Genomic DNA, 27,991 nt, shown 5'->3' with positions numbered 1-27,991 from the left:
TTTCTTTCTTTTTTTTTTTTTTTTTTGGTATGGAGGATTGAATCCAGGAGTATTCTTAAGTGTTACCAAAAGCAAAATATTTCAGAAATCAGAGATCAGACTACATATGTGAAACTTGAGTCCCAAAGAGAGGTAACTACATAATATTAAAAGTTCTTTAAAAATCATATGAAAATAGTTTCTTCATCTTTATGGCCTTAACATGCCTACAAGAGTGACAGTTATTGGGATTAGTGTATTTCTCTGGTTTCATTTGATGACAAAAATCAAGACAAATTCAGTTAGTTACCACAATTGGATATTCTGAATTTAGGATAAAAAGGACACAAGGGGATATATCACCACTGATTTTTAAACAATGTGCCATTAGATTAAATGAAATGATAAGTGAAATTCATATTAAAACAAAATAATGATTAGATACTAAAATGTATACTATAAAAATATGAAATCTAGATTGCCAGATAGAAATTATCCAAATACAAGTTTTATAACCCGAAACCCCCATAACATTTAAAATAACTGAAAAAGACCAAGGATTAAGTGGAGAAAAATCAAGAGGGACCCCCTTTATTACACATTTATAAAACACTAGTATATATACTACAGTTATTAAAAATGGGACAATTTTTCAAATTTTTGGTATCTTATATTTTGCATTCCTTTTTCCATCATGCTTACAATCTTTCATAACTTGCTTTCTGTTACCAAAGTGTTCTGCAACCTCTATCCCACCAGAGTACAAATTAAAGAAAAAACTATCCAATAGGTTCTTGTGAGAGACATTATCAAAGAAACTAAACTAATCCAATAACTCATTAACAATGATTGAGTTTTCAAAAAAATATAATCAAAACAAAAGCATCTAAAACTTAATTTAATCTTTCTGATGATTCAAAAAGCACCTTAAGATTGTGTCGTGCCATTTTACTCATGCTATGTATTTAGGTGCCTATAATAGAATTCTGGTTAGTAGATTTGGAACTAAAAATAAAGTTTTGTATGTAGTTACAGAGCAGTAAATAACTACAGATATAATATAGGAATTCTGATGTGTAGTTTTGTACTTAATGAGGCCACAATTTTTAATACATTGAAAATTTTTCAAATTAAAGCTACAAAATGAGTATTCTTAGTACATTTAGTAGTAGCTACTTATTTTAAACTATCATTTCATTTTTGGTGATCAAATTATATTTGACCATAATTAAAGGACAAACATTTAAGAAACACATGGTTACAACAGAACTATCTGTTACATTAAAAGAAGAAAGGAAAGTAAGTCATGCACATGAAGGGCATGGAAGTTTTTCAAACCTATTCTTTTGAAGGCCTTTCAATCCACCTAAATCAATCAATTTATAACTTAAAAGTCTACTCAATGTGCTTATGAAAAGAGGCAAAATCAGTGTTGACCATGTCTGCCTAACAACTATCCAATGCTGATCACTGAACAAGTATTTTTATTTCATTATCCTGTCAGCCATTATGACAAAGCCATGAGTATATATTCAGACGTAGCTGATTCAACTTATCAACTGCAGACAAAGAAATGTTCAGTTTAAAAAAGATAAAACAAATGACAATTGGAAATGACTGAATCACTGTACCTATTGGACACAACCTTAAATCTTAGTTTTGCTATATACTATCCAGTACTTTTGGATTCAGTAGTTGGGGTAAAAAAAAGTTCTGTATTCAAACATATCTACAGAATGTCAATAAAAAAATGAGTGGATATATACAATTAATATACACACACACATATTCTCTCTCACACACACACATACATACATATCTAGGAACCAGCACCTACCACATTCCCATTTCTCACTAATGACCCAATGAATCATTTATTACTTTAAGACCAGCTTAGATTCTATAAGGCTATAACAACATATGGCTAAAGAGGTCAAACGCAAGCACCCACACTTGGGCTGGATTAAATGGTTCTTCCTCATGATTTCTGACAAGTACTCATGCCATTTACATAACAACTATACCTCAATAACTTAGAATTCAGAGTAAAAAACCATAAACATGGAACTCCCTCAATGTTTTAAGAGCACTCCTTTCACTCTATTTCCATAATAAGAGGGCACACGAACTAGATCACCAAACTGTACAAATGATCTTTACTCTTAATCTAAACAAACATGTGTTAAAACATTCTGAAATGCTGCATCCTTTGATTTCTTCATCTTTTCAATTGCCCGATGGAGGTCCTGCTGTTGCACAGGCCGAATTTCATCTTCATCATGACTAAAATGCAAACAAATCCAAATAATTTTATAATACATTTCCCTAAAATATGTTACCAAGATTTTAAAAAATACACGTGGTAGAAAAATAAGACTGTTAATGATAATAAGACTGTTAATGATAAAGTCTCTTTTCCCCAAAACAACCACAATTAACACAGCAAATTCTCTCAGGAATTCTATGCATACTCAAGTCATAAGAGATTTTTTAAAGACACTGACTGCTAAAAGATAGGAAATCAATACCAAGAATATAATGTAAGTACAGAATATTACCAAAAGATGAAGATGTTACCCAGTATTGTCAGTTTATCCAAACAGGTATATACATAATTCCCATCAAGAAATTAAAAGTTATTCCTATGAAAATGAAATTGAAAAGTAGCATTTCTAGGTACATACTCATCTATATGTTTAGCTTTTTACAAACTGGAAGTAAAACATCATTAAAAAAATAAAAAACCAATCCAAGTCCTCCCCACTTTAATCATGAGGAAAAAATTAAGTATATTATGCCTCCTATGTAATTCAAAGGTACTTGATGGAAAAAATATTGATAGGGAAAGTTTTGATAACCCAAGTCTATTAGCTGGATTTTTCAATATTGAAATATATAAATTTCAGAAGAGAAAAACATGTCTTCTTATTAATTTAGTAATCTTAAAATTTATGTTGTATAGGTTATTACTTTCTTTTTTTTTTTTTTCCTTTTTTTTTGTACTGGGGGCTTAACCCAGGGGAGCTTTACCACAGATCTATATCCCCAGTCCTTTTTTATTTTGAGAGAAAATCTTGCTAAGTTGCTGAGGCTGGCATCAAACTTGCAATTATCTGGTGCCAACTTCCCAAGTTGCTGGAATTATTAGGCGTATGCCAGTGTACCCAGCTTATTTTTCCATATTTGACAACAATAAAGACCTTTGGAAGGCAGATTCTTAGCTGCAGAGGTCAAAAGTATTCCCCAACTTGCTAAAGTAGCTGGATTAATCTGGCAACAAATAAAGAGTGTCAACTTCTTCACAATGGAACTTGAGGAAGTACTATCAATGGGACCAGAATCCTGCATACATAGCTACTGGTTGATAGGGTAGCTTTCACACAAACCCTTCTATACCCACACACACAAAGGTTTTGCAGAAGTGTGCTATGGTAACACCCTATACTTAAGTATAAAACTACCAGAGGCAAATCAGGATCACTTGGACTAAGATCCTCAGGGAGTTCAAGAAGGGAAACTGACAAACAAAGTGGCAAGAGTTTGAGAAGTCATTCAACCTACCCGCCCCCCACCCCCTGCAAAGAATACTAGTTTTAAGAGTCTCAGGAATTCTTTGTTAAAGGGTTGCTATTCTGAAAAGAAATGCATAGTAGTACTTGTTCAGGGCAAGTGACCTTTTGAGAATCTTCCTTAAAGGATTAAGTTAATAGGGCTGAATTATCCCAGTCCACCAGTATTCTTGCTGAAATTAATAGTACAAAATTTAATTCTCAAGTTTAACATACTTTGAAATTAATTTCAAGAAAATTTGGTTTAGTAACAAATGGTTTGTTTAATAACATTATTACTAACAAATTAAGGATTCAGTACCCCTTTCGTTTACACATGAAATTCCTGGAAAACAAGACATTCATTTCTATATAATGGAATTTAAGATGAAAAAGTTATCTAGGTATGCGAGAGAACTCTCCTAACAGAGACGGGCATGCCTAGGTTTCTGTCAGCTTTCTGGGCCCATGCCATGGATTACCAGAAGAAATTCAGCTTTTGTCCCCTTTCATCCTAGAACCTCTCCACTGCCCTTTCTTCCTTCCTTTAGAACTCCCCTTTAGAAATTTGGGAGAAATAAGGGGGAAATAAATAAGGGGGAAAGGGGAGCTGCTTATTCAAATTTACCTTTTATTCCCCAAGTAGGGTTACTACTACAAAGCAAAATTTCAAAAAACTAAAACTAAAAGCTCTAAAAGGTTTGATAAATACCAGAAACAAGTCTAAATATATACATACCTTTCTTCTGATGTAGAATTAACATATTCCCTGACACAGAGGAGGGCAGCATCTCGACACATCTCTTTTAGGTCACTTCCTGAAAAGCCATCAGTTTCCTGGGCAACCTCTAGCAGGTCTACATGCCTATCCACCTTAAACAAACATGAAACGTGCTTAAGAAACAAATACAAAATATACTGCAAAGGAGGTTTCCAAACATCTGTATAAGAGTTAAAGAAAGTTAAGCATATTGTCAAAGCAGAAACATTAAAAAGTACTTTCAAATTTTAGAATTTTTTTCAATAACCACAAAGTTTAGAAACTTGAAATTCAATTTTCATTATCATTTATCATGATAGAAGTTAGTTTACTGGATACACTGTGGAGTGATGAGGAAGAGTAGACATTCAAGCACTGTTGGGATTCACTTTTGAACTTCTAAAGAAGATATCAAATTGACATATTTTATAATATATTCAACATACTTGGCATAGAGCTTGCATTTTTAAGTCCAGAGTCCATTACAAAAATCAAAACACTCTATTTAACATTCCTTTTAAATGTGATGCTTTATTTTAGTACTTACAGTTCTACTCTTCATCCTAAGCTTATAGTCAAGTCAGTTAAGTCAAGGCCAAATAACAGCTTTGGGAGAATAAAAGCATCATCATAAACTTATGGATTAAAAAAAAATGAAAAAGAAGATATATTCATGACTACTACCATCTATATCTGCTCATGCTACGTTGCCAAGGATATATCCTAGTACCTCAGCCTCCCAAGTAGCTGGGATTATAAGCATGCATCACCTTGCCCAGCCATTAAGGCATTCTAAGGTTTTATAATAATAGCACTGGAAAGAGGGAAGAGATGTTATTAATTAGACTTTATGTATATATCTAAAAAATTGGGGGGTTACCAACTAAGGCATACAAAGAGGATTTGTAGCTTTGGAATCAGGAGAGAAAGAGGAAAAAAGGGAGTAAGAAATGCAAGAGCAATACTAATGAACAAAGACTAGGGGGTAGGGGTAGAAAGCAAAGGCATGGGAAAGATTAAAATAAAAATAAACACAAATTTACCAGTAATCATCACAAATAGAATAAATCAGGAAATGACAAGATATTCTGTGTTTATGTTGTTTATGTGTATGTAGTAAAAATGTAGCTGAGGTCTGAAATTCACAACTATGCTAAAGAAAATAGGCTTTGTTTATATTTAAAAAGAAGTTTAAAGTTGAAAATGACATACAAAGCAAACACTGAGAGAAAGTTAATATAGTTCTAGTTACATCAGATCAAACATTTTTATGCAAAATGCTTAACTGGGATGAGAAATCATTACATAAAAAAATAATACACCAGAAGAGACAAAAACTCCCTGTACCTTTACATACCTAACATCATGGTCCCAAAACATAATTATGTAGAAAAATGGGCAAATTCACAATAATATTGGGATATTTTTAACATGTCTCATATATTGAAACATCAAAGAATAAATTCTTAGAGCTAGTTAAAATTTGCACCTGTGATCTAATGTACTTACATGTATTAGGACTCATACACCTGACCAGAACAACTTAGGACAAAAAGTTTACTTTGGGCTCACAGTTTCCGAGGCACAGTCCATGATCAGCCAACTCCATTGTTCTGGGGCCAAGATGAGGTAGAACACATGGAGGAAAGAAATGGTGGAAGAAAGCTTCTCAGCTCGTGGCAGTCAGGAAGCAGAGATTGAGTTCGAGGTGCCAGGAACAAAATATAAACCCTAAAGGCATGCCCCCAGTGACCCATTTCCTTCAGTTATACCCTACCTGCCTATAGTCATCACAGAGTACAGTAGTCCTTTCAAATTATTAATTCATCAAGCAGATTAACCCACTCACTAGGTTATAGCTCTCGTAATCTAAGCATTTCACCTTTGAACATTCCCAATTTGCCTAACATGAGCTTTTTGGAGGGGATACTTCATATCTAAACTATAACGATACATAAACCTTGCAAACACATTACAGGAATTCAGCATATAATTTAAATATTAGTCCTTTTTGGTTATAGGGTTGTAAATGTTTTTCCAATGACTTGTTTTTCCACTTTGTTCATGTTATCTTGTCATAGAGAAGATTTAAGTCTGATATAGTCAAATTTGTCTATTCTCTTTGTAGTTTTCACTTTTTTGTTTCAGGGACTCTTCTTTGTACATCAACAGATACATACAAGGATCCAATTTCTTTACCATTTGTAATAGTAAAAAATAAATAACCTACACCTATGCAAATGTAAGGCATCTACTCTCAAATATTAATGAAACTGATATTCACTGTCAACTTCGGGAAAGTAGGTTAGATGGTGATAGGGGTGTGGGTAGAGATGGGTTGCTAAATTTGATCTAAATTTGAAAGAAGTTAGTTGTCTATCTATAACTTAAAAAAAAAAAGAAAGAAAATTCTAGAAGTTAGAAAAAAGCTTTTACGAGGTATTAGCACTTTTCTTTCATTGGGGGGAAGGCGTGAGGAAAGTACCAAACAGCAGCAGACTTTTAAACTTTAAATAGCCAGGTCTGAGGGCCTGAACTTGCCTTTTCATTTTACTTCATCCTCCACGGAGTTCAATCACTTGGAGTGCCTACTGCACTTCTTTAAGCCAAAGAGAGGTATCCAGGCATCATGGGTGACTGGAGTGCCTTAGGCAAACTCCTTGACAAGGTCCAAGCCTACTCCACTGCTGGAGGGAAGGTGTGGCTGTCTGTTCTCTTCATTTTTCGAATCCTGCTACTGGGGACAGCAGTTGAATCAGCTTGGGGTGATGAGCAGTCTGCCTTGCATTGCAATACCCAACAACCTGGTTGTGAAAACGCCTGCTACGACAAGTCTTTCCCAATCTCTCATGTGCGCTTCTGGGTCCTGCAGATCTTATTTGTGTCCGTACCCACACTCTTGTACCTGGCTCATGTGTTCTATGTGATGAGAAAAGAAGAGAAACTGAACAAGAAGGAGGAGGAGCTCAAAGTTGCCCAAACTGATGGGGTAAACATGGAGATGCACTTGAAGCAGACTGAAATAAAGAAGTTCAAGTATGACATCGAGGAGCATGGTAAAGTGAAGATGCGAGGAGGGCTGCTGAGAACCTACATCATCAGTATCCTCTTCAAGTCTGTCTTCGAAGTGGCCTTCTTGCTGATCCAGTGGTACATCTATGGATTCAGCTTGAGTGCTGTCTACACTTGCAAAAGAGATCCCTGCCCACATCAAGTAGACTGCTTCCTCTCTCACCCCACAGAGAAAACCATCTTCATCATCTTCATGCTGGTGGTGTCCTTGGTGTCTCTTGCCTTGAATATCATTGAACTCTTCTATGTCTTCTTCAAGGGCGTTAAGGATCGTGTGAAGGGAAGGAGTGATCCTTACCACGCTACCACTGGCCCACTGAGCCCCTCAAAAGACTGTGGATCTCCAAAATATGCTTATTTCAATGGCTGCTCTTCACCAACCGCTCCCCTGTCACCTATGTCTCCTCCTGGGTACAAGCTGGTTACTGGCGACAGAAACAATTCTTCATGCCGTAATTATAACAAGCAAGCAAGTGAGCAAAACTGGGCTAATTACAGCGCAGAACAAAACCGAATGGGGCAGGCAGGAAGCACCATCTCTAACTCCCACGCCCAGCCTTTCGATTTCCCGGATGACAACCAGAATTCTAAAAAAATCGCTGCTGGACATGAACTACAGCCACTAGCCATCGTGGACCAGCGACCTTCAAGCAGAGCCAGCAGCCGTGCCAGCAGCCGACCTCGACCTGATGACCTGGAGATCTAGATCAGGCTTGAGCATCAAAATTCCACTAACTGTGGAGAAGAAAAAAGGTGCTGTAGAAAGGGCACCCTAGGTGTTAATTTTGTTCCAGTTGGAGGTGGTACTCAACAGCCTTAGTCATGAGGCTTAGAAAACAACAAAGACTTTAGAATATGTAGGTTCATCAGGGGGTGTCTGGGATAGGTGGGTGGAGAGGGAGGGGATAAGGGAGGTACATGTGGAGATTTAACGTAGTGAATTCAAAGAACTTAATTTCTAAAGCAGAGTTGCATTAGGTGATACATAGGTAAGGGCTTTTTCTCCCCAACGTATACACCTAAGAATGGTTCTGTGTATGTGAAAGAGTGGGTGATCATTGTGGCTAAATATTTTTAAAATTTTTGTTGTACCAAGAAACTGAAATAGCTTTGGCCAGGAATAAATACTTCCTGAACATTTTATTTCTTTGCAACAAGAAAAAGACAGAAGATTGTTCTTATGTCCCTGCTAAAACATTCCATTGTTAAAATTTGCACTTTGAAGGTAAACTTTCAATCCTCCAGGTGTCAAAGGACTTGTGCTACTACTTTTTTTTTTTTTAATTCTTGGTAACAACTGAAAGTTCAGACAAGGCCCACAGAAAAAGGTGTTCCATGCATTTGCCATCCATACAGGAGTATTTTTTTTTGCATCCACTTTCATCATATCATTGCCATCACTTTTCTTCATTCCTCAACTACTATTCACATTCATTTAATGGTTTCTGTAAACATTTTTAAAACAGTTGGGATGTCACTTAGCATTTTCTTTGATTTAGTGTCAGGGAAGCAAGCCATGCTCAATATTTAACAATCACTTGTATGTGTATGTGTGTGGAAGAGTGTATTTAATTTCTCATGTATTGGTACAAGCAGATTCAGTATAAACTCACAAACACAGATTTGAAAATAATGCACACACAGTGTTCAAATTTGAACCTTTCTCATGGATTTTGTGGTGTGGGCCAATATGGTGTTTACATTATATAATTCCTGCTGTGCAAATAAAGCACATTTTTTTTTCCTAAAATGTTTTTCCCCATGTATTCTATTATGGATACTGGTTTTGTTAATTATGATTTTTTTCTTTCTTTTTTTTTTTTTTTTTAGAATGTAGCAGTAATGCTATTACTGAGATGAATGATTTCCTTTTTCTGAAATATAATCATTGATGCTTGAATGATTGAATTTTAGTACTGTAAACAGGCTTTAGTCATTAATGTGAGAGAATTAGAAGAAATGCTTAGATTGGACTATTAAGTGTACCTAAATGAATTTTGCAGTAACTGGTATTCTTGATTTTTGTCCTACTTAATACACATTAATTCAGAACTTGTATTCTCTTATGAGGTTGACAGTCTTTTGGAGTGACCAGCAACTTTGATGTTTGCACTAAGATTTTATTTGGAATGCAAGAGAGGTTGAAAGAGGTTCAGTAGTGCACATGAAACTAATTTATTTGAACTATATGCTGAAGACATCTACCAGTTTCTTCAAATGCTTTTTTAAACTCATCACAGATGATTGGTGAAAATGCTGAATATCATCATACTATTCTTCTTGCACATCAGCTACACAAACAGTTTTGAACAATGAAAATACTAATGTATTTGACATTCCATGTTAAACTACTGTCATGTTCAGCTTCATTGCATTTAATGTAGACCTGGTCCATCAGATCTTGTGTTCTGGAGAGTGTTCTTTATTCAATAAAGTTTTAATTTAGTATAAAGAAAAAAAAAAAGAAAATTCTAGTCATGGGGGAGCAAGTTAGTTAACAGAGAAAGCATAGCCTAATGATTCAGAGAAAGGTTCCATCACTTCTTTGTGTGATTCTGAACAAATTTTTATATAACTCTCTGGGTTTCAGTCTCCTCAACTATAAAACAGAACTAATATGTACTCCTTGTAGGACTGAGTAATATATAAAACAAGGCACAATTCACAACAGTGCTGGTACATAACAAGCACTCCAAAAGTACTCCCCCCCGCCTTTTTTTACTGTAGAATAATAGACATTAGACAAATCATGAATGGAAATTCTTTTCATTAAGCAATAAAGCCAATTCCCAAATTAAAGGTTTTTGAGAACTGGTAACAATATTAGAGCATATTAAGAGACTTCTAAAATAACTTGAAAGAAAAGCACTTGTTTATATAGGTATTTACTTTACCTAAAATTAACTGTACACTTAATATGCATATTACTCTAAGTAATTTACATACAAAAATCTAATTAAATTCTCAAAATGATTTCATTAGATTGTTGGCATCTAATTTCCAAATGGAAAAAAAAAAAATGAGGCATAAATATACTGAATAGTACGACCAAGCAGGGAATGGTCAAGCCAGAATATGGGAGACTCTCAGATCTGTCTCTGAAGCCCATGCCTGTTAATTATTTCTGTTTAAATTCAGATAAGTTTGTATAGGGGAAAAAAGTGACCTCCTTACTTTACAGTCAGACATGATACTTTTATTATATAAATTTTATTAGCGTTAATTCTTTTTACCCTTAAAATTTTAAGCCAAAACTACTACCCTACTTTAAAAACTTATTTATTTTATTTGGTACTAGGGACTGGACCCAAGGGAGCTTCACCACTGAGCTACAGCCCCAGACCTTTTAATTTTTTAAATTTTGAGGCAGGGATTTGCTATATTGCCCAGGCTGGCTTTGAACCCTCTTGCCTTAGCCTCCCAAGTAGTTGGGATTACAGGTGTGTACCACTGCACCCAGCTTACCCTTTCTTTTTAAAAGAAAGCAAATAATGTTATGGAATATCTATTAACAAAGAACTGTAAGAGTGGAACACAGGATCATTTTAAGAGTATCAATCTTTTCTTCAGAGAAGATAAACTCAAAAAATATAAAAGTCTGCTACTTTTTTTTTTTTCAATAAACGCTTATTTATTCAGTAATGTAAAAACAGCAATGGTACTCACTTGTGCTACTGATGTGAAGCATCTTTAAAAAAAAAAAATAAATAAATTTCTTTCATATTTTATTGAAGGAGCAATCTGCCTTCAGCATATAAATACTAGCTAGTAGGAAATGAGATGTTCCCATGTCAGCAATTATCTGGAGAACACTCATATTTTGCATCATAAAACTGGTTAGAGACTAATCATTTGTGCTTTCATGAATAAGAAACAGAATGCTAAAAACTTCCTGCGCCCATGACAAATGTAATTCTAAAAGAATTTCCAAAGACATTACTGTTAAAAAAAAAATCACACAAAACACTATTGAAACAGAAATCAAAATGTTAAATTAGAAGAGTAATTCCTTAAATTAAATGAGACAAAGAGCTTAAATTTCATCATTTACACTGTTGATATATATTTAAATATATAAATCATCTACATTATCTATATCTTTACTAGATACATACATGTGGTTTAAAAACATGGTTAACTTTCAGTTACGCAATACAATATCTCATTACATTTTTTTAAAGTTAAATAAATTATACTGATAATCTGATATCTCTGCAAAGTTGTCAAGAACTATCTCCTAACATCTGTTCAATTTCTAGGCACAATATAGTCGACCTATCTCCTCTGTTTATTTCTCCTGCTGATGTCTATTCTTAAGAAAGATTTATAAACTGTGTTTTATCTAAATAGTACTGCAACTACACAATATATTTCTGAAAGCAGTTACCAAATATTCAATTAAAAGGCAAAATGTAATTTGCATTTTTATCTAAGACAGGAATTCCTTACTAATATGGAAGATTTAGGAATTTCTCTGAAATCAAACAAAATATTCCATGAAGTATGTTGCTTTCTTAGGAAAGACTAGAGCTTTTATCTCATTCTTAAAAGACTCTACCACTCCCAAAATGGTTAAAACCATGGATCTGTAATCTTTGTAATTTATTCTGATCTTTGTAATTTGATAGGTTCTTTAATCTTTTTCACAGAGTATATATTACTGTTCTGCTTTAAGTAAGTGGCCCAAATTCATGTGTCAGAAACTTAATCCTCACCTCAGTAGTATTAAGACCTCATGAGATTGGAGCCCTCAAGAATGGTTTAATGTTGGGCTGGGGTTGTGACTCAGCAGTAGAGTACTCACCTAGCAAGTACGAGGCCCTAGGTTCTATCCTCAGTACCACATAAAAATAAATAAATAAAGGTATTGTGTACAACTACAACTAAAAAATAAATATATATATATATAAAAGAATGGTTTAATGTCACCATGGGAGTGGGTAAGTTACTGAGTCTGCAGGCTGTTAGAGAGATCCACCACTCATACTTTTACTTTTCCACATGTGTTCAATTGCCCTTCTGCTTTTCTGCCATTATATACAGTATGAAAGCCCTCACTATCCACTGTCACCATGCCTTTAGACTTCCCAGGTTCCAGAACTGTGAGCTAAATAAGCGTCTGTTATAGCAATGGAAAAATGACTAAAACAGTTATTCTGATATACTTTAGAACCCTGCTGAAACATAAGGAAGAATTAATCAGAAAGAATATTTGCTATGGGATAGAAAGATTTAACACCAAGAAGATCTCAATTCTCTTGAATAATTATCCACTAAAAATATTAACATTTTTCCCTCCAAAAGACAAACTGATTTTAAACTTCATGAAAAATAAATAAATAAATAAATGGAATAGGAATAAATAAATAAATAATAGGGATAGGAAAGCAACATGGGGTAGTCCCACTAGATATTATAACTTATAAAGCAACAATAATTAAAACAGTGTGTTGCCAGTGTACACAAACACAAAAGACCAATGACCTGAATTCAAAGTCCAAAACACAGCCAAAATGTGAAAATTCAATAAAGAAAAAGATGGCCTATTCAATAATTGGTGTTGGGACAAATGAATTCCCATCTTTTTTTTTTTAAATATTTTTTTAATCATAGTTGGACACAATATCTTTATTTATTTTTATGTGGTGCTGAGGATTGAACCCATTGCCTCACCTGTGGGAGGAGGGCGCTCTACTACTGAGCTACAGCCCCATGAATTCCCATCTTAAAAAAAATAAAATAAAAGCAAATTTGGATTCATACTGCACATTACCTATTCAGATAAATTCCAAATACAGCAAAGATTTACTTACTTACTTATTAATTTGAACCCTCTGAACTACATCCCCAGCTCTTTTTTGTCCTTTTTTTCCCCCCAATATTGAGAATTGAACCCAAGGCCTTACATGTGCTAGGTAAGCACTCTACAACTGACCTACATTCCCAGTCCATCTCGTCTTTTTTTATACATTTTCAAATTTGAACAAATTTAAAAAAAAATTCTTTTCAATTTTGAGATAGTCTCAAAAGTTGCCCAGGCTAGCTTTCCTTGCACTCATGCTCCTCCTGCCTCAGCCTCCCAATAGCTGGGATTATAGATGCATGCCACCATATCTAGCCCCTTATACCCAATATTTAAATATAAAACATAAAACCATAGCCACCATGATATTATACATCTCCTGATGGAAGAATATAATCTCACCTAAGAAGTAGTTCTGTCCTGTCTTTTCTATCAACCTGAACTTAAATATTACCAGTCTCCTAACCCAACTACCAAATTTAGAGGGTAACTGTCTGTATAAACAGCAAAATCTGACTGCGGAAAACAATTCAAAAGGGAGGGGGAGCAAAAAAAAAAAAAGGAAGAAGAGAAATGAAACTTTAGTTTATACATTAAACAAGACTTAAAAAAAAGTACCAAATAACTGCAAATTATGAACTCAATATAGATAATCAAGTCAAACAAAAACCGTTAAAAAAAATCAAGACATTTAGGAGACAAAAATTTGAACAGATTAGACAATGATAACTAAATTTTTGTTAGATGGAATATTAACAAGGTTAGATTTTTTTTAAAAGAAGCAATACAAACAAAATATTTACAGATGTAATACAATGGGAAATGTGGGAAGTTAGGAAGTGAGATATGAAAGGAGAAGTAGATACAGAACCGATGGGTTCAAGGAAGGAAGGAAGCCACAGACATACAAATATCCTGAACTAGGGAAATCTATTTTAGTTTCTTAGTTTTAGTATTGAGTTCAAACAGTGAGTTTAGATATCAAAAATATATTTGGGGGCTGGGGATGTGGCTCAGTGGTAGAGTACTTGCCTAGCACATGTGAGGCACTGGGTTCGATCCCCAGTACCACATTTTAAAAAAACAAAATAAAGGTATTGTGTCCATCTACAACTAAAAATATTTTTAAAGTAAAAATTAAAAAATATATATTCAGGTTGACAGAGAGAGGAGACAGGACTTCTTAGGTGAAATTATATTCTTCCTTCAGGAGATATACAATATCTTGATGGCTGTGATTTTGTTTTACTTTAAAAATAAAAATATTAAAATTAAAAATATATGGAGTTTTAGAAAAACAAGTAACAAGAACTTAGAAAATATGGAAAATTCTTTTGTAAACCTGAGAAGAGAAAAGGATCTTTTAATTTATATTTAAAACCCAGAAGCCATTAACAGGGGAAAAATTATCAATAAAATCAAAAGACAAACTTGGAAACTTTGTCAAATCATACAAAGAACAAATCTCCCTAATACAGAATTTCTACAAATCTTTATAAAAAGGAACAATTCAATAGAAAATGAGTGAGGCTAATGCAGGAGGATACAGGTTTGAAGCCAGCCCCAGCAATTTAGCAAGACTGTACACAACCTAGTGACACCCTGTCTCAAAATAAAAAATAAAAAGGGCTAGGGATGAGGCTCAGGGGTTAAGTGCTCCTGGGTTCAGTTCTTGGTACAAAAAAAATGGGGGGCGGGAGCGTGGAGGGATTTATAGGGGGGAAAAAAAAGTCAAACTCCTCTTAAAAATATACAGCAATACTCACTTCATCTCTAAAGAATGCAAATTAAAACTTTAATGAGATAACTATTTTCTAACCCATCATGTTGGCACAAAATTCTATAACATTCTTTGCCGAAGCTATAAGAGGTACTCCAATATTGCCAGTATGAGAATAAACTTTCACAGACAATTTGGCAAGAGCTACCAAAACAGAAAGAAATACCCTGTCCTTAGATTTAGCGATTTCTCTTCTGTAAAAATTTGCTTTACTAATATTCTGGTACAAGGTTATTCAATGCAATATTTTTATAATAATGAAAGACTAGAATCAACCTGAATGTCCTTCAATATGGCACTGATTAAAAGCATTACATTGTAGTTATACAACAGAATTCCAGCAGTATAAAGAGAGAGAGAGCAGAATAAGGAAAATATATGCTAATATGGAAAGACCTCAAAGATAAGAAAGCAATGACCAGAATAGTGAAATGACTTGTTAACATGGTTTATATTTTTTAAAAAAGGAGGAATAACAGTATATTTTAATTTGCTTATAAAGACATAACAACAAATTCAAAGTACAGAATACAAGGAAGGGAGAATTTTCCCTGTATACCATTCAATATATGTATTTTAATGTTTGAAACATTTGACTATATGGTCTATTAAAAAAAACCAAAAAACCTTAAATACAAAAGATATTGAAGGGGCTGGGGTTGTAGCTCAGTGGTAGAGTACCTGCCTCACATATGTGAGGCACTGGGTTCAATTCTAAGCACCACATAAAAATAACAAAGATTTTTTTAAAAGATATTGAAGATTTCTCTTAAATCTAAATTCCAACTTCAAAAAATATTTCAACTAAGTAGAAACAAGACGCAAAACAAAAATTTATTTTCTTTACAAAAATAAATGTTCTTATGTAACCATAAATGGTCTAAAAAATATCAAAGAGTATTAATACAAAAACATGAGGCTCACCTTAACTAGTTCAAAGGTACTGAGTTACAGGAGCAAACTACAGTTTTACAGTAATTTTGATCAAGTTCGAAATTACATGATTTTCAGACACCTCATTTATTCCTCTTTAAAATAAGTTTATGAACATAAACACCACATTATAGAATGAGGAAAAATGATTTTCTACTTACATTTTCATTTTTCAAGATGAGCTTCAAGATTGCTTCTCTTTGTTTTAGAGCCTAAATGCAGAATAATTTCAGTTAGCTTTTTTTTTTAAAGGACCAATTAGTTTTCCTAATTCTTCTTCCCTTGTGAACTATGTGATGATACCTAAACAAAATGACAGAAACTTTCTGTACATAGTGGCACATGACTGTCATCCCAGCAACATCCCAGCACATGACTGTCATCCCAGCGTAGGAGGATGGCAAGTTTGAGGGCAGTCTCAGCAACTTAGTGAAACCTCTCTCAAATTAAAAAGGCGGGGCAGAGTACTGGTGATATCACTCAACGGTAGAGCATCCCGAGGTTCAATCCCCAGTACTAACAAATAAATAAATAAATGAAACAGAAACTCTGGTAGAGATCAAAGCAAGATCTTATTTTGATACTCTACAGTAATCATCTGTGGTTATGCCACTGAATTCCATTTCTTATTCTGTATCCCCAGTGCCTATAATGTATGGGAAAGAATATGCCCTTAATATTTACTGAATGAGTGAAGGAATATCTAAGACTACAATGTGTTTCCCATATAACTCTACAATCTTCCTTACGAAATTTATGAAAACTCACTACTACCCTAAGATTGAGAGGTACTGAGGAAAGGGGGTTACTAGGAATCAAACCCAGGGGTGCTCTACCTCTGCATTAAATCTCTAGCTCTTTTCATTTTATTTTTGAGACAGGCTAAATTCACCAGACTGGCCTCAAATCTGTAATCCTCCTGCTTCAGCCTTCAGAGTAGCTAGGATTATAGAAATATACTATTGCACCTGGCTGCCATAAGATTTTTTTTTTACCAGTAACTGGAGGTTGGGGCAACACTTACCTCTCCTCCATTTAACATAAAATGTCCACGTTCACTAACACTTATCAGTGAATTTTTATTTAGTTCCAATGATTTTCCCCCAGTGATACCTCACATTATTATATTAGAAACTACACTTAGGGAATATTTATATAGATTTTTAAAAATATTTTTAGTTGTAGATGAATATAATAACTTTATTTTGTTTATTTATTTATGTGGTACTGAGGATCGAACCCAATGCCTCACACATGCTAGCAAAGTGCTCTACCACTGAGCCACAATCCCAGCAAAGGTTTTGAAAGAAGTTGACGTCAGTTTAGATTTTTAGAATTATGACAGAATTCATCCTTAATCCTCTTGAACCACTGACAAAAAAACGCTCATTACAATGATCCTCAAATGAAATTACCTGAAAAACCAAATAAAACTCTACAGTTTCTGTAATTCACATGTATTGAGTAATGAAGGTTCACTCGGTATGTTATGTGATCACCAATAACTACTTCTGTTAATAACCATTTTATTTGAATAGGAGTTTTAAGATAAGGTTACACTTTGACACTGTAGTTAAACAGGAAAGAAAATCCTCTAATATATGTGCATATTCATTTAAAACAGAATGAAAAGGAAGTAATGAAGTTCCAATTTCTATGTTATCCATACACAAATTTATAACAAATTTGATGAAATCTGTTACAAATTAGTCTGATAACATATAATACATTATAACTTCAAAAAAGAATACTTTCCATGTTGTACTCTAAGTTCTATACGCTTGGTATATAAAAACCTTTCTTTTTCTATTGGGCTACAAGGTATTTTCTATTATTTGATAAATACTATTCATCAAAACCTCTGTTGTCCATGGGACTCCAACTGAATTACTGATAAAAGTCAGTAATCTTGGGATTCAGAATTACAGGAAAACTAATTTACTTTAAAATGTCTTGCTTACAAAATATAAAACATTCCTGCATAAAGCATATGATGTTAAACTTGGTTACAGTCAACCTTTCCAGGTTTATCTCTATTTTCCTTGGTATCTAACAGAACTACCCCTAAAACTCACTCAAACTATGACTGCACACCTTCCTGCCTTTGTTCATTCTGGTAGGAGGAACCCTTATTTTATTTGCCTGTTAAATTCCTACCATCCTTCAACATCCAACTGGATTCTGTAAATCCAAGGGCTCCATAGACAAAATTATTAGTTTTCATCAGATTCTCATGGTTCTTTGAACATACCTTTGTAAAACATGTTAACATTATTTATGTTGTCTGCTTTCCCAGTAACCCAAAGTTCTTTTGAGAAAAAAGGCAATGTTTCATTCACCAGAACCAGCAAGTATCTGACAAATATTAATACTTGGTAAGTATTCATCATACTAAATATAATTTATGCTCTCCTATATCAAGTTTTTTAAAAAATCTCTTCATTGATTTATCAGGTAATTTTCAAATATAGTAACTAAATATGTGCATATTCTCTGAGGAACCAGAAGTACCAGAGATTCTAACTGTAGCAAATACTTTATCAGACTAATTTTACAGAGTCACAATCATCAAACTTTAGAAGGCCAATTTTTACTGCAACAAACTGATATGATAAGCTTCAGAATATAAATGGGACATTTTAGTCATGGATTACAAATGAAATTATATATATTTTTACAACCAAACCTGAAAGAAATAAAAACTAACTATAAGTGTAACATGTTGACTATATGGAACATATCTTCTACCATGGAAATCTGTTTTTTTCTTTTTTCTTCAATATGAAGACATACAAAATTCAATATTTTAAGATTCTCTGCAAAATTTAAAGGGTATCAAAAAGTTATAATCATCTATTTGAGGTTACATCTTAACCAAAAAAAAAAAAAAATGCTAGAAAGAAGGCAGTAATGGTTCAACATGAGCCACAAATTTGCATTAAGTTAAGTATATATAATACTTTAGCTTTGGGAATTAGTATCCAGTCAGAGAGAAGCACTGATTACATTTACCAATAATTAATCAAAACCAAGTAGTTCTTCATGCTAGGCCTTCAGAATAAAATAAGTATTTAACATTTTTTCCCCAATTTTATTCTATGCTAATCTTAAAATATAATTTAGATTTTTTAACATATCTTCCTAAAGTAAATCATTAAAATAACTAGGCAAATATGATGTAATTATATTCTTGGAAGAGGAGCAAAACCCACTGATCTTAGGGTAAAAAGAAAAAAAAGCAAAGAAGAGAGAGGAAAGCTCAAAGAAGCAATTGTGGAATTTCCTGCTCCATTCCTTCCCTGCCTGTCATAAATAAGTCCTATGAAACAAAACATTCCTTCTTTAAAAATCACAGAAAGACTTGTTTAAAAGGTGAATATTTAACTATTTTATAAATCAAGAGCACTTACAGGCTGGTTGATATGAAATCTTGTAGGCATTCTTCTCATTATAGCTGAGTCAAGGTCCTGAGGACGATTAGTAGCTCCCATTACTATGACCTAAATACAGAAAGAAACACAAGGTATTAAATATATCAATAATAACCTTTGAGGTTATTATTACTAGGACTTAGAAGGTAAAGAAAATTAAGTGGTTTTTAAACTGAATCCTTTAAGAATTCTAGTTTTAATCTAGTATTACTCAAGTATTTATAGAAAAAAGTAAAGTTAATCCTAAATAAAATAAAAGCCAATCTGAAAAGATTCATGCATTTCATTGAATGTCTAGTAACTAAAACATGTACTGTTCAGTTGCAAGTGTCATTATTAAAGAATTATAAAGATTTTTTAGAGGGTTGTTGTACTTTACAAAATACTTACCTTAAATATAGTTTGGGAATATAGACAGTGGGGGATCATGTCCTTCAATAATAATATGGAGAGAATCAATTCTCCACAAGTATGAGGATTCTGAAAATATACTTTTTTCCCTCTAGATTTCACATCATTGTCTTTATAGACTATCAGCATTGTAGGCAATATCTTCTCAAAGCTAAATATAAAGTCAGGCACAGTGGTGCACGCCTATAATCTCAGCGGCTCGGGAGGATGAGGCAGGAAGATTGCAAGTTCAAAGTCAGTCTCAGCAAAAGCGAGGCACTAATAAGCAACTCAGTGAGACCCTGTCTGTAAATAAAATACAAAATAGGGCTGGGGATGTGGCACAGTGGTCGAGTGCCTCTGAGTTCAATCTCCGGTACCAGAAAGAAAGAAAGAAAGAAAGAAAATAGAAGCTTTAAAAAAAAAAAAAAAGTTAAACATAAAGCAATCCAATTCTAAAAAAAGAGAAGAGTAAAAGGAAACAACAAAATGCTGTGTAGCGGGCTAGGTAGAGCAGTTGCCTAGCATGTATGAGGGGAAAATAAAAGAATTTTTAATACCAAAGAAAAAAATTGTTGGTGGCCCTATCAAATTCTGGGTCTATATCACTTAATTTATAAAGGATGTGGAAAGTAGAAAAAAACTAAACCTTAAGACACAAAAACAACTATTCAGAAGTACATCTCTGAATCGGGGGGATCAATACTTGGGTATAATCTAGTAATAGCACACATCTGCTATCCAAAATGAAGTTTATTGGTATTTATGGAAACATATTTCTCTATTCTTATTTCTGTGCAACATAACTCCCAGGCCAAGTTAAAATATCTACCAAATCTTATATTTTACTCATTGTGGTTTTGTTTGTTTGGTTTGTTTGGTTTTGTTTTGTTTTGTTTTGTTTTGTGTGTGTGGTACTAGGGATTAAATCCAGGACCTTGAACATGCTAGGCAAGCTCTCTACCCCTGAGCTACCTCTCCAGGCCTCTACTTCTACTCTTCACATTAAAATTATCTTTTCTCTGATAACAGATGGAGCCCAGTATCCTAACTACCTTTCCAGTATATGGTTACAACAGAAATAAATATAGTAAATTACCTAAAGAAAATCATCACTGTAAATGGAAACCTTAGCAACTGAGGACACATTCTCATGGGGTTTTTTTGGTACCACAATTGAACCCAGGAATACTTAACTTCTGAGCCACATCCCCAGCCCTTTTTATTTTTTATTTTGAAACAGAGTCTCACTAACTTGTTTAGGGCTTTGCTAAATTGTTGAGGCTGTCCTTGAACTTGTGCTCCTCCTTCCTCAGCCTCCCAAATCATTGGGATTGCAGGTGTGTGTCATTGTGCTATAGGAGGGTTTTTGCTTTGAGTCACAGATTTAGATCTGATTATTTTAAATGTGAACAGATAAAGAACTTTATAATCTGTTTTAAGACTTTTTAAAAGTTATCTTAGAAGATGGGTTTATTTTGCTGCTTAAATACTAAAAAATTAATATTGTTTCCCGTTTTGAATTCTTAGCTCATTTGTACTGAATAGGATTAATGTGTTAAGATTCTGTCTTTATCCTTAAAATCACTTTTTAACATTTGCTTCTTTGAGTGAAGGTGTAAGTATCTACAATCACTCGTGTTTTACCATCATGAAAGTCCTTTATATAACTAGATTGCTTTGAATTCCTTGATTCTGTTTTCTAGCACTTCACCTTACTAGTGGGTTTTTTGTTTGGTCTTAGGCTACTTATTACCTAGAATGTTTCTTAAAATGTTACCCATTTTTAATTTTTTTTTCAAATATTTTCTTTTTTATTCATTTATTTTTATGTGGTACTGAGGATCAAACCCAGGGCCTCGAATGTGCGAGGCAAGCACTCTACCGCTGAGCCTCAACCCTAGTCCCTCAAATATTTTCTCAACTACAATATCTTTTATGATTTTCTGCGACTCAGTATAGTCAGTATTCAATAAGCTACTCTATATCACTGTAATTTCTCTTTTGATACTTGATATGTAAAAATATTTATGTATTCTTTATCTTAAGCAGTTAATCCATTTAATCACTTGTTTGGTAGAATTTTTTTTCTTTTTCATTAATTTTATCAATTGTAAGATGCCAGTAAAGAAAAATGGGGATGAGCATCAATACTGGATTCTAGGGTCACTTAATCCAAGCATGGAGATGCATTACATTTTGAAGCTAACATTTCCTAAATTTATATTTGTATATATATTTTTCCTCCAGGTGACAAACTTGCTTAGTTAGTTAAAAGTAATTGAGATCTGAGAAATCCATATGAAAGTAAAATATATCTAAAGGGAGGGAAAGGGCAAATAGTGAGAAATTATACTGGCCAAATTATATTATTTATTGTGTGCATATATGAAGGTGTAACAACAAATGCCACCATTTTGTACAACTATAATGAACCAACAAAAAATATGGAAAAAGCAAAGTAACATGTCTAAAATTTTTATTTAAAATTATTAATATCAATTTTAACCCCCTCAACACACAATAAAAGTTTTCTTTTTTAAAAAAAGGTTCTGAACAGAGGTATGAAAAATTGTTCTATATGTGTAATAAGATGCATTCCGCTGTCATGTATTTAAAAAATAAAACCAATTAAAAAAAAAAAAGACAAATGTTAAAATGAAAAAAAAAAAGGTTCTGGAGTTTAATATAATAGCAACATCTTCTATTGGCTCTTCAAATCAAAACTCATCATAATCAAAAAAGCAATTGCTATCAATGGAATAAGGACTCATTGTTCTGCAAACTCAGTTGTGCTGTATCAGAACTATCTAGACCTCCTCAGCTCAAGGTTTTAATTTTTGAAATATAATCTCATAACAAGTTAAAATATCTATCAAATCTTATATTCTACTTCTATTCTTTGCTTATTTTTGCAATAATGGGGATTAAACCCAGGGCTAGACAAGCAGTTCTAGAGTATGCTATATCCAAATGACTAAATATTCTCTGCCCTAAATAGATGAACACTATATTCCGAAATTAAAATGTTTTCTCTCAAATGGGTTGTCTGAGTTAAATTGTCTGACTTAAACACTATTGTGAAATTTATGTTGTGCTTTTTTCAATAGAGCTAAAGATTATTTCAAAATCTCATAAAAAATACACTTTTCATAAAGGCAATTTAGGACATGTGGCCTAATTTTCTTCTTCAAATTGATGTGGTTCAGAATTTTAATTTATGGTAATGTGGTGAACTTTAAGAGACTCTTAAAGCCCTGTGGCAACAAGACATATAAGAATAATAAAATATAAAAATATCTCAAACAAATTAATCTGGAGTCAGTACAATGGCATGTGTCTATAATACCGGCTTCTTGGGAATTGAGGCAGGAGAACTGCCAAGTTCAAGGCCAGCTTCAGCAACTTAGTGATGCCCTCTCTCAAAATATAGAATAAAAAAGCAGTGGGGGATGTAGCTCCCCAAGGTTCAAGCCCCAGTACTACCAAAATAATGATGATGATCTTTAAGTCTGCCAATAAAAGAAAGAAAGAAAGAAAGAAAGAAAGAAAGAAAGAAAGAAAAAAGGAATTGAGGCCATCAGTAAAGCCTATGCATAAAGAAAGTAAGCAAAAGTAGAAGCTGACCAAATACCCTATAGACATGTATAAAACCTAGAATGTATGGTATGTATTGAATATCTTTCAGGTTATAACACCTTATTAGAGCACACTCTACCTGAAGCCAGGACTCATTACATACTACATGCTCAAAAAGTGGTCAAATGTTAGAAAATTCACTTAGTAAAAGCATGCCTTCATGGGGAGGGGGTGGTATATATGCACACAAAGTTCTTCAGATTTCACAATTTGTAGCCAGGTAACATGCTGGATCTTGGAATTTACATATTTGGGTTATTTTTTGTTTTGTTCTTCTTCTTCTTCTTCTTTTTTTTTTTTTTTGGTACTGGGGTTTGAACCTAGGGGCACTTAACCACTGGGCCACACTCCCAGCCCCTTTTTATATTTTACTTATAGAGACAGAGTCTTGCTAAATTGCCAAGGCTGGCTTAGAACTCACAATCCTCCTGCCTCAGCATCCCAAATTGCTGGGATTAAAGGAGTGGGCCACTGGGCCTGGCGTGAATTTACATACCTGTGTTAGGGGAAAAAAAAAAAAAATCCAGCAGAAGGCAAATACAAAATTTCCTTTGAGCAACAAACCTTCAACTTGAGTTTCAAAGAATTCACAAAGTTCTATCAAATAAAGTATCCACTAAATAGCAACAACAACAACAAAATGCTATAAACTCAAACTACAAATGACAGAAAGTCACAAGAATGTAGACGTACAGAGTCATATGTTAGATTTAAAATTATAAAATCAGTATGTTAATATATTTTTATGGAGTTATAAATCTATGCCAGGCACCTTTTAAGGCGCTGTACTCAGACTGGTTCCTTACAACAATTCCGAGGTAGTGTTCCCTTTCATATAAATTATTTCCTCTATACAGTACAGAATAACTATTAAAGTTGGTTAGTTGATGTCACAGTTCTGGTTTTCTGATTGAACTGGGAACATAAGTAACCAGCAAGAGCCTATCAAAATTGACCCAATAGACTTGAAAAACAATCTAAAAAAATTTCCTCTAAAAACAATCTAAAAAAATAAGCTCAATGTTTCCATTCACAGTAGAAGAGCTCCAAAGGAACACAGATTTATCAAATTGAACAACAACAAAAGGAGGTAAAGGAATTACTCAGAATGAAGTATAAAAAAACAATATGAAAATCAAAAGGCATACATCTAACTGGATGCCAAAAGGAGACGGGGAAAGGAGAAAAAAGAATAATTGAAGAAATGCAGCTGAATTATTAAGAAGTGATAAAAGGGCCAAGGGGGGCTGGGGATGTGGCTCAAGTCATACAGCGCTTGCCTAGCATGCGTGAGGCATTGGGTTCGATTCTCAGCACCACATAAAAATAAAGATATTGTGTCCACCTAAAACTAAAAAATAAATATTAAAAAAAAAAGGGGGCCAGGGGTATAGTTCAGTGATAGAATGCACAAGGCCCTGGGTTCTGTTCCTATCTGTGTCTAAAAAAAAGTTATGAAACATGTGATTTTAAATATATTTGTGTTTTTTGAAAAGACAAAACAAGCTAGGGGCTGTAGTGCACACCTATAATCCCAAAGGCTCAGGAGGCTGAGGCAGGAGGATTATGAGTTCAAAGCCACCCTCAGCAACTTATTAAGATCCTGCCTCAAAGTAAAAATATAAAAAAAATAAAAAGGGCTGCAGATGGGGCTCAGTGGTTAAGTGCTCCTGGGTTCAACCCCAAGTACAAAAAAAAAAAAGCTAAAGTAACATTAATTTTTCCATGTGACATAATTCATGAAGAAAATATGGGAAAATGGTTCTGGGATTTCTATTTCCAGCAATATGCAGAAAAAAATAAAATGCCAAATGAATTTTAATTTTACTTTTAAAATATATCATTGAGGGCAGAGGATGCAGCTTAGCAGTAGAGCCTTGCCTAATGTGTTAGGCCCTGCGTTTCCCTAGCATGCCGAAACACACCCATGTACACACCATTAAGCTGGCAAAAAATACGAAATATTCAGAGATCAAGTAAGTGAAAGTGAGAACACAAAAGAAGAAAACTGAACACTAAAGCTGACTTTCTCTTTAGGGGCATAACAAGAGAACTCACCCATTCTCACATCCTTGTAGCAGCAAGAGACAAAGTCTAGATAAAGGACTGTTTAGCATAAATGTAGAAATCTAAAGGAAGGCTCATGCGACAGTAAGTGAGAAAGTATACAAGTTTCAGCAGCTATTGAGCACAGTAAAATGAGAAGACAAAGGACATAAGAACTGAGAGTAGTGCTCAGTGGCAGAGTATGCCTAGCATGTACAAGGCTCAAAATTTCAAACCCAGCACTACACACACATATACACAAAACTGAAAAACTATAAGGAATTATGGGTAAGAGTCAAAAGGAAAAGAAAGAATAATAACACCCACAGACACTAGTCAATTCTTTGGCATAATGGTTCTGAAAATTCCAAAGAGGGGCTTTACCCTGGTTTTCTCTCTTCCATCACCATCTATTTCAGGTACTTAAACGATCTGTCAATGTTAAACATGAAACCCTCAAAATGGATAATTTATACAAACTATTTCTTTTGAATTCTCATCACTTGTGTTTTTTTTTTAATATTTTTATTAGTTATTGATGGACCTTTATTTATTTGTTTGTATGTGGTGCTGAGAATCGAACCCAGGGCCTCATACATGCTAGGCAAGCGCTCTACCACTGAGCCACAGCACCAGCCCCATCACTTGTATTTTTTGAAAAGACAAAACAAGTAGTATAAAGATTATGTATCTGAATACGTTATATTATGATAAGTATAATACAGTATAAGTATAAATATTATGAAAAAACTTTTGTATGGAAGTACTAAGTGGCTCACCACATTTCCAATTAATAATAAAACAACCAGTTTAGTGTAACCAAGTTTTACTCAAATACCTGGCAGCTATGATCAGTATCCAAACCATCCCAGAGACTCATAAACTGAGCTTTCATCATGGCTGTAGCTTCATGATCAGAGCTTGAACGATTCCGTAGAAAGGAGTCTTCAAAAAAAAAAAAAAGGTCCTTAACTTTAGAAATTAATTATTTACCCTTTATACAATTTATGCATTGGAAGAATTACAACATTCAAAAAATACATAGGCCTGAGGAATTTTTCAGAAGTAACGAAGGCCATGAATTCTCAGATCAAAACGCATTACTGTGGGTTTACTAGGCTTAGCAAATAGAACACCTAAACAGCTAGAGAAAAAGGATACAATCTTTAGGTATCTTAGGCAATAAGCAGATTTCTCAAATGCAACAAGAAAGTTTGAAAAACAATGGAAACTGAAACTTCAAAATGCTGAGGGAAAATAATTCTGTATCATTTAAGAGACAAGGCAGAAAGAATTAACACTCTTTCATCTAAAAACAGAAAGAATTCACTCCTTACAACCTTTGCTGAAAGAAATTTAAGACTTTAGTAAGAAAATTAAATCCAGAAAAGGCAAGATCTAAGAAGCACTGGTGAATAAAAAACTGGCAAATGTGAGTAGGTGAAAAAGCAATGAAAATAACAGTAATAGGTAAGATATAAAATAAGAAAAAATGTTGGAAAACATGTAAAAGTTAGGGGGAATTATCAATGTGTAGAAGTTCTAAGGTCACTGTATAGTTTGCAAGGAGGGCAGAGACGATGAGTAGGCTTTAGACATTTAAGAAAAGTAGGTATAGCTGGGTACAATGACACACACCAATAATCCTAGCAATTCAGGAGTCTAAGCCAGGAAGATCCAGTTCAAAGTCAATCTCTGCAACTTAGCAAGGACCTAAGCAATTTAGTGAGGCCCTGTTTCAAAATCAAAAATAAAAAGAGCTGAGGTTAAGCACTCTGGTATCAATCCCCATACCAAAGAAAAAGACGAGTACGTATGTTAAATGTTTCACTAGAAGAAGAATAAAGAACTTCTAAATCTGTAGCAAAAGAAAAGTTTTGGTTATGTATTTGCCTTGGGAATTTTTTCATTGTTTTATTCTTTCAATATTTGGGGTTCTGGTATGCATCTTGAAGAAGAGAGTATATAGCTGGATTTAAAAATAATTTCTACCTATTTCTTTAATTGGGAAGTGTAGTTAATTTGCTATTTTTATGACAGCTAATGTATTCAGATTTATTTCTACTATGCAATTTAGTGCTTTTTATTTAGCAATCTGGTGAATGGTCTCTTTTATAAGTTTGCTGTCTAAATGGAATTGGATTTCTATCTCATACCATATAATAAAAAAAAAAAATTTAAGGATATTTGTGGGGATAGTGTAAAGTATTGTAAACCAGACATAAAAAGCATAAATCACAGAGGAAAAATACTTATAAATGTGACTACTTTCAAATTTAAATCACTGCAGCCATTTAAATCATTGTAAAAGAAACTACTATAAACAAATTGAAGTAATTATAATAAACATCAACAACGAATTATCCAGAAAAATATAAATTCCCCAAAGAAAAACTGGAAATTACAAGTAAAAAAACCTAACAGCGAACCAACATATTAACACATCCAAATTTACTAGTGATTAGTAAAACATGAATTAAAATAATGGTGTGATAATTCTTGGTTTTCAAATAGACAAAAATTAATGGTAATGTCTGAAAAAATAAATCTTAGAGAGTATGCTGGGAAACAAATTCACTGTTATGAGTGTCTAGGTATAATCATTTTGAA

General features: G+C 33.6%; 2 protein-coding genes across 3 annotated transcripts in view; one reads left to right on the top strand and one right to left on the bottom strand.

The window, feature by feature from the left end:
• Positions 1–539: 539 nt before the first annotated feature.
• Positions 540–27,991, bottom strand: part of Atad1 (ATPase family AAA domain containing 1) — a 48,992-nt gene continuing 21,540 nt past the window's right edge. For both annotated transcript variants that reach the window (XM_015498870.2, XM_048807430.1), the window contains exons 6-10: positions 26,220–26,326; positions 19,286–19,375; positions 16,037–16,087; positions 4,267–4,400; positions 540–2,262 (exon numbers count right to left, since the gene is read on the bottom strand). In XM_015498870.2, the coding sequence (XP_015354356.2) occupies positions 2,142–2,262; positions 4,267–4,400; positions 16,037–16,087; positions 19,286–19,375; positions 26,220–26,326 (503 nt within the window). In that variant the 3' untranslated portion in view covers positions 540–2,141. The remainder of the gene's footprint in view (positions 2,263–4,266; positions 4,401–16,036; positions 16,088–19,285; positions 19,376–26,219; positions 26,327–27,991) is intronic.
• LOC107153337 (gap junction alpha-1 protein-like) lies at positions 6,743–8,740 on the top strand. The gene has a single exon (XM_015498871.2). It carries the CDS (start codon positions 6,917–6,919, stop codon positions 8,063–8,065), a length of 1,149 nt encoding a protein of 382 aa, XP_015354357.1. The 5' UTR covers positions 6,743–6,916; the 3' UTR covers positions 8,066–8,740.

The sequence above is a fragment of the Marmota marmota genome, unplaced genomic scaffold (assembly GCF_001458135.2).
Source record: "Marmota marmota marmota unplaced genomic scaffold, marMar, whole genome shotgun sequence".
NCBI lineage: Eukaryota > Metazoa > Chordata > Mammalia > Rodentia > Sciuridae > Marmota > Marmota marmota.
Note: the sequence above shows the minus strand (reverse complement) of the source record. Positions and strands in the feature narration are given on the sequence as shown.